General features: G+C 46.0%; 1 protein-coding gene across 7 annotated transcripts; it reads right to left on the bottom strand.

Moving 5' to 3' along the window:
• Positions 1 to 1,224: 1,224 nt before the first annotated feature.
• On the bottom strand, positions 1,225 to 14,052 carry tfe3a (transcription factor binding to IGHM enhancer 3a). Of its 7 annotated transcripts, XM_067240498.1 has the most exons (11): positions 11,761 to 11,917; positions 11,506 to 11,621; positions 10,278 to 10,391; positions 9,014 to 9,266; positions 8,610 to 8,834; positions 7,891 to 7,986; positions 6,160 to 6,277; positions 5,431 to 5,490; positions 4,567 to 4,642; positions 4,288 to 4,456; positions 1,225 to 4,086 (listed from the first exon to the last, which is right to left on the bottom strand). In XM_067240498.1, the coding sequence occupies exons 4-11, from the start codon at positions 9,203 to 9,205 to the stop codon at positions 3,652 to 3,654; spliced, it is 1,371 nt and encodes a 456-aa protein (XP_067096599.1). In that variant the 5' UTR covers positions 9,206 to 9,266; positions 10,278 to 10,391; positions 11,506 to 11,621; positions 11,761 to 11,917; the 3' UTR covers positions 1,225 to 3,651. The 7 variants fall into 7 exon arrangements, with proteins under 7 accessions (XP_067096599.1, XP_067096600.1, XP_067096593.1 ...); XM_067240499.1 differs by lacking the exons at positions 11,506 to 11,621; positions 11,761 to 11,917 and adding an exon at positions 14,033 to 14,052; XM_067240492.1 differs by lacking the exons at positions 11,506 to 11,621; positions 11,761 to 11,917 and adding an exon at positions 13,729 to 13,988.
• Between the last annotated feature and the right edge of the window lie 266 nt (positions 14,053 to 14,318).

The following is a 14,318-nucleotide window of genomic DNA, read 5'->3' as shown; positions in this document are numbered from 1 at the left end:
AGTTCATCATGAGCCTGAACTGATCATGATCCATTTTAGCTTTCAGATACCAGTCAGTTCAATAGCAAGGCTTTAGCTTGATGGACACACAGACCCTGTGAGTCATACAGATGGAAACCACTGACATAACTTGCATAACAGAAGTTCTGCAGTCACAAGTGCCATGAGATCTTGACTGTAGGTGTGGAACCTTGGCTGCAGAGAAATAAAGCAGAATTCTCTCGAGGTAGCTTTTGTTACAGTGTTCACATCATGCACTGTACACTGGAAAACATACTGCTGCAAACGAAGACAGTTTCCATCTTGATACGTTACGTGATAGGATCATAAAAACTCTAATACCCGAAATCTCTTCCTTCTCCTTGTCTCACTCTCTTCCCCTCTTTCCACACTTTCTTCCTTCTACTTCTCTTCATCTGATACTCGCCTTATCTTTCCTCTCCAATTCATCTCCTTTTCACCTTCCGTTTTCACTCCCTTTCCTCCTCTTTCAAACCTCGTCTCCCATCCAACATCAGAGATGGGGTCAACTTCAGGCCCAGGCCCAGGCCCAGGCCCAGGCCCAGGCCGGCTCAGGGCCTGCCTGTGTGGGAACTCCCCGGGATCGCCCTCCTACTACAGAACATATCAGATGCTTCTGAAAACACAGCGTCTCTGTGGGCCATCCAGCCCAGTCCGGCCTTGCCCAGCATGAGGGCCACCCTGCACCGTGGCTCCAGCCTGGGGTGGATATACTATAGCCTGGGCTCTGCTCCACTAACACTGCCTGGGGCAGGGAGCACTGCAGGGACGGGGTCCAAAGCTAATACAGAGTTATGAGGAGGGAAATGTGTTTTTATGAAGAGATGACTTCTAATTTTACAACAGGGAGGGATGGAAATGGAGAACAAAGAGACAGTGTGCCTCCGTAACACGCTGGTCTTATCGTGTGTGTTTGAGAATGTGTGTGCAAGCATGTGTTTTTTTCCGTGTGTAAGATCAGAGGCCATAGATTTCTTGCATTCTACTTGTGAGCAGGCTGCCAGTTTCCAGCAGCACCTTTAATAGGGTTTAATGACAAGTGACAAAAGGCTGCCCCCTGGTGGTAATGGTGAATAAAAAGCATTTTGATCACCTCAAATTTACTAACTGCTATTAGAAGGAAAAATGTCTTGATAATTATCGGATGATAATTTTTATGAAGACGTAACTCCACAAAGGAACATACCAAAAACACACTGTCTCTTCTTTATTCCATCTTTATTACCTTTCTTCATAGAGCATTACGATTCTATCAAAAATGAAACAATGATCAGTAAAGGAAACATGTGGCAGTCTCAGAACACATGCAGTATGACAGTATGTCTACTTGGACAACACACTTTTGACAGCTGATGAACAAAAATCCCTTTCAAGAAATCTTGACTTTTGATCAGAACGGACATTTCACAGACAAGTTTTGGATGTAAACAACCCTAGATAACATGATCCATCAGAACACTGCTTGTTTCTAATAATCCCCGGACTAACAGTTCCCACCGTCTTATGAGCAGGTGTGGGTTGAAGGTATCTGGTTCTGGGAGACACTGAACAAGACAACATGATCATACAAGGTACTCTGAAAGGAGTCCAGAACGTCTAAACTCTACAGCTAGACAATGGATGATGTTGTCACTCCTGAAACAAGCAGAGCTCTACTACCCACAGCTGAAAGACAAGCATCTCAGCCATCAGTACATGCTGCAGAGGCTCCTTTCCTGACCAGCATACCAGATATGACATCACATCACAGAGTCTACCTTCAAAACAAAACACTAGTAATGCCTGAGAGAAGAGGAAGAAAAGGTGATACAGGACCAGGAAATGACCACTGATTGGCTACTGCAAAACTTTCACAAAAGGAAAGGACACATTCTTGTTGCACCTTGAATTTCTCTGCAGGCCAATGGCATGGTTGAAATGACCAGCATTTACATACTATATATACTCATATTACTCTCTCAATGCTCATGACGTACAAAGCAGTCCTAGTGTAGTATTCCTGCTTCGAGCCATCCGATGTTCCCATGAACACATTCACACCCTCTGCACCATGTAGTTAAGAGTGAATATTAGACATATTTCATATATCATAAAAAAAGAAAAGAATTAAGGCCCAATATATGCAATGCTACCATATAACTTTATATAGGTGAGTGTTTTATCATTTTTACACTAAAATAATTGTTAATAAAAGTTTTTCTCTTTAGAACATAATGCTATACTGAGTTATGTACAATTAATATTTACATAGACTAACTAGGTATAAACTGTAAATTGTCAAAATGTCAATTCTGTTTGCATATGAAGGGAGTCAAGACTGTAGTTCTGGAAGTTTCCTCCTCTGTTATAGCACCCAGTATAGATGCCGGAAGACCACAGACTTGATTCCCCTTCCGCTGTTCATATCGCTCTTTTATGCCAGTACAAAAACAATAGGATGGGAAGTCAATTAAGAAAATTGATTGAATAGACCCATGATCAGAACATCTACAAAACAAAAGACCGTCAACACCACCACAAGTCAGGTTAACATGTTGTTAAAGCATGGTGTCAGTGCCTGATGTCACTACTGACAGCTACAACTGACGCACCCTGATGGTCAGTGGCCCTGCGGTCTGTCCAAACCCTCGACGTGCTCTTGCTAGGCCCCTCTAACATCCAGCAGCTACATGGTCTACCCTGCAGAACAGTATCACACCAGAACAGCCTCGGAGTGGTGCCCCCCCCCCCCCCCCCCCCCCCCCGTGTCTAACCTGCACTCTGGCCCCTCTGGCTTGTTTGCACGCTGGAGGAAACCTATCAGATATTACAACAGTAAAAACACAGTCAGTCTGGTCAATAACAAGGAGCTCCATGACCTCTGACCCTCCTCTGGGACCAACATGCCTTGTTATTCAGAAGACTGATAGTTGCTCAGGTCTCATCGTCAGGTTGGTGGGACTCCACATCGGCTGTCTAATCTGTCCAGTCTAAATCTCCTTACTGTCTGTTTTTCCTGAGGACTGTATAAAAACTAGGTATGTTAGCTACTAAGAAGTGCTGCACTATAAAACTATCCCTTTTTGTTTCTGTTAAAGGCTAAAATCCTTTAAATAAAGGTGTCATGCAAAACAAAGAACAAAACAGTATATAAAAAAATTGCCATGGTTTTGAATTTTACATGAAACTTATCTGGCTTTTTGGAACACAACTTTTAGTTTCACTGAGACAATATGCCCCAATCCTACTCTTGCATCAGTTTTTTAGAGTGCTCAATGCTGTTGGGTTTTAAAACTACACAACAATAAAAACAGAGACACAAACATAGGTGCATATCTAGGATGTGTATCTATATGCCTCTGTAGACTACACTCCGATCCATTTATGTTCCTTTTAATGCTAAAAAAGCCTCTCTCTCTTCCCTGTGGAATTCTCCCTAACAATCTACTCCATTTCTACATCAGTCTAGCAAGCCTTTACACAAGGCTGCTTTATCCTCATCCTCATTGTTGTCTGAGAGAATATTTAAACAGAAGCTCCACCACGCAGTCTGATAACAACGCTGCAATTCATCACCCAGCACATCTCTGCTTCCTCCTGCTGGACCTGCTGTGCTGAAAAACTCATTCCAAAAGGCGTGTGCGGCCCTGGCTACATGTCCTCCTCCATGCTGAAGCTGCTTCGGCGGCTGCTGGTCTTGGAAGCCCTGGGGGACACTGAGGAGAGTAAGGGGTCGCCCCCCGCCACGGGGGACAGCCCCCCCCCGTCATCCATCAAGATATCCCCCAGGCCTATGTCGGCTAGCAGGCCAGGGGAGAACACGGAGGAGGCCGACGGGTCCTCCAGCTCAGCGAAGCTCAGGGCGCCCAGGTCGAGCGGGCTGCTCACCCCCATCGCCATGCCATCGGACGAGGGCAGGAAGGCGTGCGACGCCGCTACGGCGTTGGTCCCGCCCAGGGTCAGGAGGATTTTGGAGTCTACCACATTGGGGTCCAGGGGCTGGGACAGGCTGAGCAGGGAGGAGGAGCCTTGGGAGGAGGAGGCGGAGCTAGAGAGGCCGTGGACACGAGCCTGCATCTCCAACTCCTGCAGACAACAAAACAAGACACAGTCAGACAACATTGAGCATCTATGTGGGATCGCTTTCTCGCCCATAAGTGCAACGGATGACTCTGTAACAGTGTGTCTGTGTGTGTGCATGTGCCTCAATGCATGTGGGTGTCTAACCTGTATTCATAGAAGTCTGTGTGAGTATGCGCGTGTGTGTGTGTGTGTGTGAGCTCTGACCTGTATGCGCAGCAGCAGGCTACGGTTAGCGTGCTCCAGCTTCCTCTGCCTGGTCTCCATCTCCTTGGTCCTCTGCTGCTCCTTCTGCAGCTTGCGGATGTAGTCCACCGAGGCCTTCAGGATGGTGCCCTTGTTCCAGCGCTGCTCCCTGTCCCCGTAGCACGGGGGTCAGTGACAGGGAAGGAACACGCACGCATGATTACACACGCCAACACACACTCTCAACTTCCCCACCACACACCCACGCATAAACACACATTTCTGTCCATGGGTACTTACGGGTCACTAGACTTTGGGATGAGAGCTCCTAACTCTTTGATCCTGTCGTTGATGTTGAACCTCCGCCTCCTTTCGACTGTGGAGGACAAATACACACTTCCTCACCTTCATGTGGGCCTCACAAGCAACTCCAGCAGCATGTCTGCCTGGTTCCTTCTCTATAACAGCTTTTCTAAATTGCTTGAGAATTGATTTCCCCCCAAACAGAATTTACTTTGTCAAAACTGTTGACAAACAGCCCAAAACCGGAACACAGACTCTCAAAACTAAACATACATAAACAAATTAAACTACTGTCATCAAAACATACAACTTCACACGTTTTTTCTATGTACATGTATATCTTTTTTTCATTTGACCGTTAATCTGCCCTCTATATCTGAAGAATACAAGTCAAAAAAGAAATGGCTCCGGAAACACTGCAAAAATAAGGCATCTCAAGAAAGGCAACAAGAGCAGGATTAGAGCAGCTTTCACCTGTCACTCAGGCTACATGTTTTTATCACACTGGATATTTTCCAAAAAGTATTTACTTACATGGTGCATTACAAGATGTACCTGTTATGTAGGAGCCCAGACTGATTGCTGGTTGAGCAATTGTGAAAATAAGTCTTGCACAGTCAGAAGAGGTTCATAGTTACGGGAGGGATTGGTATCCGTTGAGATCTAATGTTTTAATGTACTCTTTTGCAAAAAAAAAGAACACTGCTGTGCTTGTTGGCTTGTGTTGTACAACATCACAAGCATGACAGTGTTCTTCAGCTTGTAAAACAGATCATCTTAGCAATCTAGAAAAACGCTAAGTAGAGATCCACACTCTGTGTTCGTGAAGGCCTATGTCAGCAGCTTAGGTGAAGCACTCACTCAGGTTGTGGTTGTCCTTCTTCTGTCTCTCCTTCATTATAGCCTTCACCTCCACATCTACTAACACAATCAAGACAAATCATATCATCATTAGTTCACCAAATACACAATTGACTCCAGCTCATGGAAAGCCGAGGTTTGTGATATCTTGGAGAGAGAGCAGATAGGGTAAAGGGCTGTGATTATTCATGACTCCTCAGCTCATGGAATAAGTTACAATGACTAATACTACAAACCAAACTAAATTAAGCATATCTAATAGGAGTGTGAGGAGGACAATGCAAGTCTTTGTGCGTGAGAATGTCTGCGGCTGTGTGTGTCTGTGTGTGTGTGTGTGTGTGTGTGTGTCTGGGTATGAGTGTGTGTGTGTGGGTGCAGAGTATGCTGGAAAACAGGGAAGTGGGACAGGAGAGTGTGGAAACTGGACCAGAACGAGGGACTGAGAGAGGGAAGTGACTTGTGTCACCAATGCTGACTGACAAGACAGACAACGCCAGGACAAGATGGAGAGATGCACACATCTACAGCAAGATGGAGGGCAGGGGAATGAAGAGAGCTAGGCAGAGGGGATTTAGTGAAGTAGGTGTAGAGTGGGCTAGGTGGAGGTTCTGTAGTGATTCATTGATCCAAGGGGTGACAGTGTGTATGGAGAAGCTGTACAGGGAGGCGTGGAGGACTAGCAGGGTACAGAGCAGAGGCTCCTGGTTACTGAGGCTCCGCAGGTCTTACCGGAGAGTTCCGTCTTGACGTTGTGCAGATCTGCAGGACAGGAGTTGCTAACAGTGATGGTGGGCGTGGCCATCCCAGTGCTGCTGTACACGTCCAGCAGATTCCCTGATACCGGCAGCTGGAGACAGGAACAAGTCACTTACACACACACACACACACACACACCTAGTAGCCCCAGCTTGAGATGCTACATGTGTCCTCCTCCCTGCAGTGATGACCTTGGAGTGCCGACTAGTACTACACTGTAACCTCTCCCAGTCCTCAGGTGGACCTCTGGGGATGCAGCTACATTGTGGAACACACAAGGTCGCTCCCTGCCTCCCCAGGCCTGCCCGGCCCCTGCCGCGGTGCAACATCCACAGCCCCACAAAGAGCCCAGCGCACACCAGACCTCCATCAGGCCACAGCATGTGTGTACCCAGAGGATCCGAGCTGAAAGCTTAGTTGCTCAACAGGCTAAGATAAGATCCAACGAGCACTACAATTCCATGCATGCTTTCTCAGTCTTCCTCTTTCCTTAATATATAAAACGATTTGAACTATGCAAGCCTTCATCATCAACAATCTACTCGTTATCCCGCTCAGGTCCCTATCAGAGTCCATGTGGTCTGGCCCACGCTACACAGGGACACAAACCCACGCTGCACACCACACGAGCCACGACTAATGACATCCTGAGTACAACTTCACATGCATCCGTTTCAAGCTAACCATGCTTAACTTAACTGCTGACTTCCAAACTAAAATTAATGACATTGAGAGGAACCCCGACAAAACTGCAATCTCACCATGTCAAGAGATCATTTTCCAAATTGTGATCTGTAAAACATGTTTATAAAAACAGCATACCTCAGTCTTAATTCCTTTCTTTTCATGCTCCGGCAGTAACACCAAAATCCTCATCTTCTGCTCTGAGACAAAGCTAACACTCACGACTCACGTCCCTGCTTTTTCTTTCTTTTTCTCTCTGTCCCTCCCTCCCTCTCTCTCTCTCTCTCTCTCTCTATCTATCTATCTCTCTCTCTCTCTCTCTCTCTCTCTCTCTCTCTCGCAGAGCACTGGGGACAGTTGAGAAATGGGGAAACGTCTCTTCAAGGGAAAAAAAACAGCTATGCTCTGTTCCACAGTAAGCTATCAGTGTCTAACACCCAGCATACACACACAAATACACACCCAAGCGCCTGTGCATAGCACACTGACCCCTCCCACCCAGCTTAACCTTGCCTGGCTCTGACAAAGTCACCCTAGACCCCTAGTCAAGACAATCACAGCCCAGCCCAGTACAGCTCTCAGTCTAGCCCCACCTAGTACAGCTTAGTCCAAATCAGCCCAGCAGAACAGAATCTCACCTATAGCCTAACCCAGCCCCAGCCTAACCTAGTGTGGTCTTGGTCAAGCCAGGCGTGGTCATTGGTAGACATGTGTTACATCTTTATGTTTACTTCCACTACCAGCATGGGATTCCTGTCTTTCTCTCTCCCTCTCCCTTTCTTTCAGACACACACACACGGGCCTGCAGGATTCCTCTGTCCTTCTGACAAGCTCAACAAGTTATCTCTCTTGACACAAACCACAGCTGCTTTCAGGAGGAAGTGTCACACACTGACTGGAGACACTGCTGCTCTGAGCACAGTGTTCCTTCCTCTGGCTGTGATCACAACTGATCTGGCTGATCTCTCCATATCTGAACCTCATCACAGCCCACTCACACACACACATACAAACACACACCGTGTTGGGCAGCTGCAGGCCAGCATCCATGAGCGTCAGGAAGTCATCGTTCAGACTGGACTCCAGGCTGATGATGTCATCAATCACGTCCTCCATCTGAGACAGACAGACAGACAGACAGGTGTTAGGGAGCCAGTCTGAAAGACAGAACCACTAAAACCACAGACAGAGATGATATTATACTGACAGCCTGATTCAGAGATCTTCCCCAGTCTGACTCTGGTTTCAGAACACGCTACTTTTTCTTAAAATTTACCATATTTTGGCATAATCTCTATCAACGCACAATACAACTAACTGACTGTCCACAGTTGTATTTTGACAGAGCTTCTTTGAGCCTATGGAGTTATTGTGAGTTAATGTGTGTGGCCCCGCGTTCCTGAACTATGAAGACACAGGCCGCCAGACCTTTTCAGGGAGCTGAACGCTCCTCTATGAGCCACTAGCCAGCCTCCACGTTATGCTACGCGTGCCGGGGTCTTTAGGCTGACGGTGTGGCATTTGACAGCACTGTGTGGCATACACACACAGACACACAGGACACACACGGGAGAGCATTTTTAACTCATGCAGCTATTGTCGATAAAGGAGGAACTGGTGTGAATGTTAAAGGAAGTGAAAGACCGAGCAGTTGGTCATCTGGAAGGAACATCAAAAAAACCTGAGTTAGCTCTTAGCTCAGTGCGTGTGAGTGTGTGATCAATGAACAGTCATACTACCTCCTCCTTGTTAGAGCTGAGGCTGAGCACAGCCAGAGGGCTGCTGGGCGTGCTGCTGACCGCAGGGGTCAGCTCGGGGGCGGAGCCAGACTGGGTCGAGGGCGACACCCCCAGCGTCTGATTGGTGGCCGTGTTGCCCAGGGTGGTGGAGAGGTACTGCTTGACCTGCTGGCGCTGGGCCTGCTGGATGTGGTACCTGGTGGGGTTCTCCAGGTGGGTCTGGACCTGGGAGGGGAGAAGATGGGGGTTAAAAAGAGAGGGAGAAAGGAGGGGGGGGAGCAAAGGGAGAGAGGGAAGGGAAGACAGAGAGTAAACGAGACACAGCGGCAAGTCATAGAGAGAGAGAGAGGGAACGGGTTTGATTGAAGAACGGTAATGATGCGCGTGCGTCTTTTCAGTATTACCTTGAGCACCTCCACAGGCACCTGTGCGGGCGGCTGTCGTGCGGAGGTGAGGGCCGGGGAGACGGAGATAGCGGGCGAGGGGTCGTTGGGGCGGAGCAGGGCGCTGGAGGCCTGCTGCTGGGCCTCGCGTCTCTCCTGCTCCCGGGCCTGCTGCCTCATCAGCTCCTGCCGCATCAGCACGCGGGACGACATGACGGACCCTGTCGTCACCGAGGCCAGCGAGGGGGAGGAGTCACAAGCCGTCACAGACGGGCTGGGGGGAGACAGAGGGGAAGGGCGAGATCAGCCAATCAGCTGTGTGACTGGACAGTAAGGGTGGTGCTCCCTGCAGCGGAGGGATGAAAGCAGGGTGGGGGTGCCTGCGTCAATACGCTTGATGTAGGCAAAGTAAGTTTCTGCACAAGACTACAGGCTCCACCTCACTGTGCCCGCACTTCCTGTCTGACAAATACCAGGGCCGGTCTCAATTCTGTCTCATAGATCAATGAGGGAAAATCGAAGGATGGGTCTCAAAACTGTCTACTTAAACACCGAGTCCCATTCGTCCCAGATCTTCACTCTGATGTGAAAGAAGCAAGGATTCTGAAGATGAGGAGAGAATCACATTTGAGATCTGGCCCGCCTATGCTGATTCACTGGGAAGTCCCAGAGGAGAACTGGAACTCGTAACACCATCTGATCTCAGCCCTTGCACACACTAAGACTTACATCGCAGTTAAAATCCAAGGCTGTGTGTGCCAAAGATAAACTTCTGTTTATTTTTGTCAAAAAACAAAACAAGAATTGATAGCTTCTTGTTGGCTACTGGATGAGTGTTCCTTCCTGTTCTATATTTTCCCTCCGTGAGAGATGAGACTGTATAAACACCATGCTTGTCTCCCAGGAACACAGGTGAATTTGTGCTGAGTCACTGCTGTCCCTGGGTGCACACACAGACACACAGACACACACACACACACACACACAGAGTAACTGGATCTCCTGCTTTAACCAGTCTGTATTAAACTGTTAGTTGCTTAACTGGAACGTTTTTCCCTACCTCCCATTTCCCTCTCTCCTCATTATGCAGCACGTAAGTACACACACACACAACCTTTCAAAGAACACAATAGTGGCAGACAGGTATGAGAAAAAAAACATGGAAGGAGCAGAAGCTAATGCTAGTGGAGGGAATATTTTCTTCCCTGCGTATGTTTCTGTGCGTATTTTCATGAACCTTGAGTTGTTAAGGGCTCCACCTTGAAACGTGTGCATGTGCTTCTACCTCAGAGTTATGGGCTGGCTCTTGATCTGGTAGAAGGTGTCAGTCTCAGAGGTGAGGATGCTCTCCACTTCGATGTCTGCTACGATGCCTGACTCTGGCAGCAGAGGCTCCAAGCTGGAACACAAGAGAACACGGAACGTTAGCAATGGAACACACAGAACAGAAAATACAGAGCGCAAAGGACTCCTGTTCTACTTTAGGGTATCTGTTTCTGTTTCATTTTCAACTATTAATATATCTGTGACAAGAAAACTAGAATTGAGAGAGCTCACAACCGACTCAAACCGCGGTCCTGTCCAGCTGTGTCCCTGGAGAGCTAACCCTCCAGACTATGGCTCTCCAGGGACTGGCTGGGCTGCCCCAGGTCTAGACTTTTTTTTCCCCACAGCTACTGAGCTGGAACCACAACAATGCATGACATCTTGGGCCTGCCGTTGATGAATACATGAATAAATCAGGATAAGCGATCAAATTATAATGATGTTGTAATAGGATGTGATGTCAGGAGCCGTGTGCTCTGTAATCAGACCTGTTATTGGTTTCAACTTGTTCTTTACAGTGAGTGGGTGGGGCAGCATAAGGCTGTAGGCTATGTGGTGACAGAAAACACACCATTGTTACCGTACTCTAATGCATACAAAGACCACTGCACTCTGAGCGTCAAAATGTGGACTACCTAGATATTGATCACCTTGTGCTGTTAGATTGTCTGAAACTATTTTAACAGAATGGATTAGAGGGTGGCTCTTGATTCCAAAAGAAAAATCCTTTACTATCAAGCCAACAAAACAGGTGTTAAATATATTCCATTAAGGAAAAAATATATAGTCCATAGCAGAAAGTTTCCAAATCTAGTGCAGTTATTTAGTGTATATGACAGCAAAACTACCTAAAGAGTTTATATTCAGAACAGTTACAAAAAGAACGTGTGTAACAAAACGTCTTAACAAGGTAATCCTATTTGCGATTCGTGTGCCTCTTGTAAACTTGTAATAATTTGTGGGAAAAGACGTAGACCCGACAGGTGTAATAGCTGTTCGTCTACACCAAGGGGTCGAGATTCCCCGGACTATGTACAGAACGTAAACACTAGTCTACAACATGTCAAATTCTAGAATTACTCAAGAGGAATGACACGCTATTGGAAACAAACAGCAGCCCGAATCCTCACAGGAGTTAGAATATGTGATTAAACCGATTGTTTAAGTATTTTAGCAAGGCTACTCACCATTAAATTGTGAAAATAAATGTTGATTTTGTGGTGCGTAACTCAGCCTGGACCCGAACGGTTAAATTCCATTATCGGTCCTGTCCGCTGAAAGGTATTTTCTTATTCGCTTTATACTAAAGCGATTTAGTAAATCCACAATAAAGAACAGACGAATGACGGTAAATACTAAACAAACCATAACTTGGGACAAAATAATTATTTTTTTCTTTACGAATTGCTTAGGAGGCCATGTTTGGACTCTGCTCAGCTCACCGGTTTTCCATAGGAAATGCACATTTAAAACATCGGCTACTCGACGTTCAACTATACCCCGTTAAAAGTCTGTCATGACGCGTTCCAAAAGCGTAGGCGATTAGAAAAACAGGCTTGTCCGTCGTGTCCTTTGACAATTTGCAAGCTAAATCGTTTAAGTTGCGAATAGCCTTCAGCTCGAAAGACATCGATAGAGTTTCTAAAAATAGGAAGCAAGTAAATGCATTGAGAATGGGCCTATACTATCGCCGCTAGAGGGGGCGGTTGCGCTTCCCACTTGTCAGCCCTCAAAACAACAGCCCATCAAAAATTGCTGTTTCAATTATTGTATAAAGAACATTAATCTATCATTATTCAAGATTGAAAGCTAATGTGTAACACAGATAAGTGGCAGTAAAATTATATTTACATATCTAGTCTACCAGGACAAAAAGAGACAACCATTTCATATTTAGGCCTATGTAAATATTAAAATAGACCTAGCCTACTATGTCATATGTGCAGATACTTGGTTCCAAACACAAAATCACAAATTCCAAAAAAAATCAGGAAATGTAGGCTTCCACTAACTAGTCATTTCAAGTTTCTAGATTCCAATCAATTACATGATGAAGACAGAAAGATGGCTTGTTTATCAGCCAAGAACATCAGTCTGAGAAGTAAAGAAATGTGTTGACTAACTGGTCTTATACTATGGTCAAGGCCGTACTGAATAAAGGGCTAATCCACAATACTACTCTGTCTACTGTGCTCTTTCATTTCCCAAAAAAGGCAATGATTTAACTCCCCAAAGCACAAACCTCTTTAGATCAGCATAGCATAGCACATTCATTCACCAACCACACACAACACCCCCCCCCCCCCCCCCTTCTCTCTCTCTGTCTCTCTCTTTCTCTGAGAAGCCTAGTGTGGCGCTGAGGCAGGGTAAAGATCTGTATGAAGCAGAAGCCATAAAAACAAGACTGAGTGAGAGGATTTGCTGAGTCACTTCCCTCCAAAGACAAGTTCCACACGCAGCAGTAACAGCATGGCCGAACAGGCTTAGAGATCCAGGCTGGATCTCTTTTATGAGGGGGATTTTAAAATGCATTCCATCCAAAGAATAGTTTACTGGTTTATTGTCACGGAAGGCACAGTTTAACTCTGGCATGTTTGGTTATACAGCTTAGGGAGGTGAATAACTCCTATAAACAGACACTGTTATGTAACAACATAATTATACAATCATCGTGATGTTGAAAGAATGATCCCATGTGTAAATGTTCAATCTTAAACTTGGCTCTGTTTAAAAGATACATTGAACTTCTTCCCTCAGAGGCCCCCCCCCCCCCTCCCCCCCTCCCCCCTCCCCCCCTCTCCCCCTCTCCCTCTCACAGACAAACAGCCAGTGTGGTCTGCTGCATGCAGTGACATGCCCACAGAATATATTCTCATGGCTGGCTGGCATAATAACACAGTCATATAGCAAAAACATAAAAATATCAAATATAGCCCACATTTCATAAACTAAATAGTTAAGATTACAGCTAACCTTCACAATCCATCGTGATCTATAATTAATGGTTATGGTTACCATACATGATGTTATTAAATCCATCCTATTGATCTTTCAATGTCACTACCATTCAGATAGCCTAGGTGATTTGGTGACTATCTCAGCATCTCGTCAGGAGAGTATCTCAGCTAACACTGAATGTTAAACCACTGAGTGGATATCAACCTCCGTTTAACCCGTTTTAAAACGGCTAGTAGACAGAAGTCCTTGTAAAAACGTTAACTTGTTGGCTCGCTTGGACCGTAGCAGCCTAGGCAATTGAGGCTATTGGCACATCAAAGTTGCACCATTAGCTTGCTTAGCAAAAACAACTCACAGAAATAAAATGAAACAAATACACGTTGTTGGTGTGTTGTCTGGCAAGTTGTAGAATGGGTTACTAATGTGTTAGGTTTTGTGTAGACTTAGCCTACCTTATTAAATTCACGGCGTCCATAGAGTCAAGTATGACAAATACAGTCTGCTGTTGGTCGTGCAGCGCATGTACCGGGATGTTTTTTTGATGAGAGTCAATTTTAGCGGTTCCGTCGCCCTGACTTGCTGAAAAGGCAGACATTTCTTCCACGGTACGAGTAAGAGATATAGCGTCCTATAGAGACCGTAGGGCCTATTAGTGCGCAAACAAGTTACCGAGAACAGTGGCAATCAAGATCATATAGCTTCAAAATACTTTACATGCATTATTAGACTAATGGGATGCTGATATAAGCGTCTTACGTAGCTTTCAGTCTGCGCTCCACAGTCTTGTTACGGGAAAGGATGCAAAATGGAAAGTAGGGGAAATCCTGTCTGACGTCAGCTAACGAAGCATCAGACGAGGTGAGACAAACAAGGCAGCGGACCAATCAGAGATCATAACGGCCAGGGTGTGCCTCACTTCCAATAGAATTGCGTGGTCAATTTGCTTTGACTGGATGGAAAATACAGGAGTTTATTACAGAATCTCGCCAGGCGTTTCATCATCTTCAAACAAGGACAGCTGTTGTGATAGTTCTATACAGCG

Source organism: Osmerus mordax, chromosome 7 (genome assembly GCF_038355195.1).
Source record: "Osmerus mordax isolate fOsmMor3 chromosome 7, fOsmMor3.pri, whole genome shotgun sequence".
Classification (NCBI taxonomy): Eukaryota; Metazoa; Chordata; class Actinopteri; order Osmeriformes; family Osmeridae; genus Osmerus; species Osmerus mordax.
The sequence above is the reverse complement of the archived record's forward strand: the minus strand, read 5'-3'. Positions and strand labels throughout refer to the sequence as shown.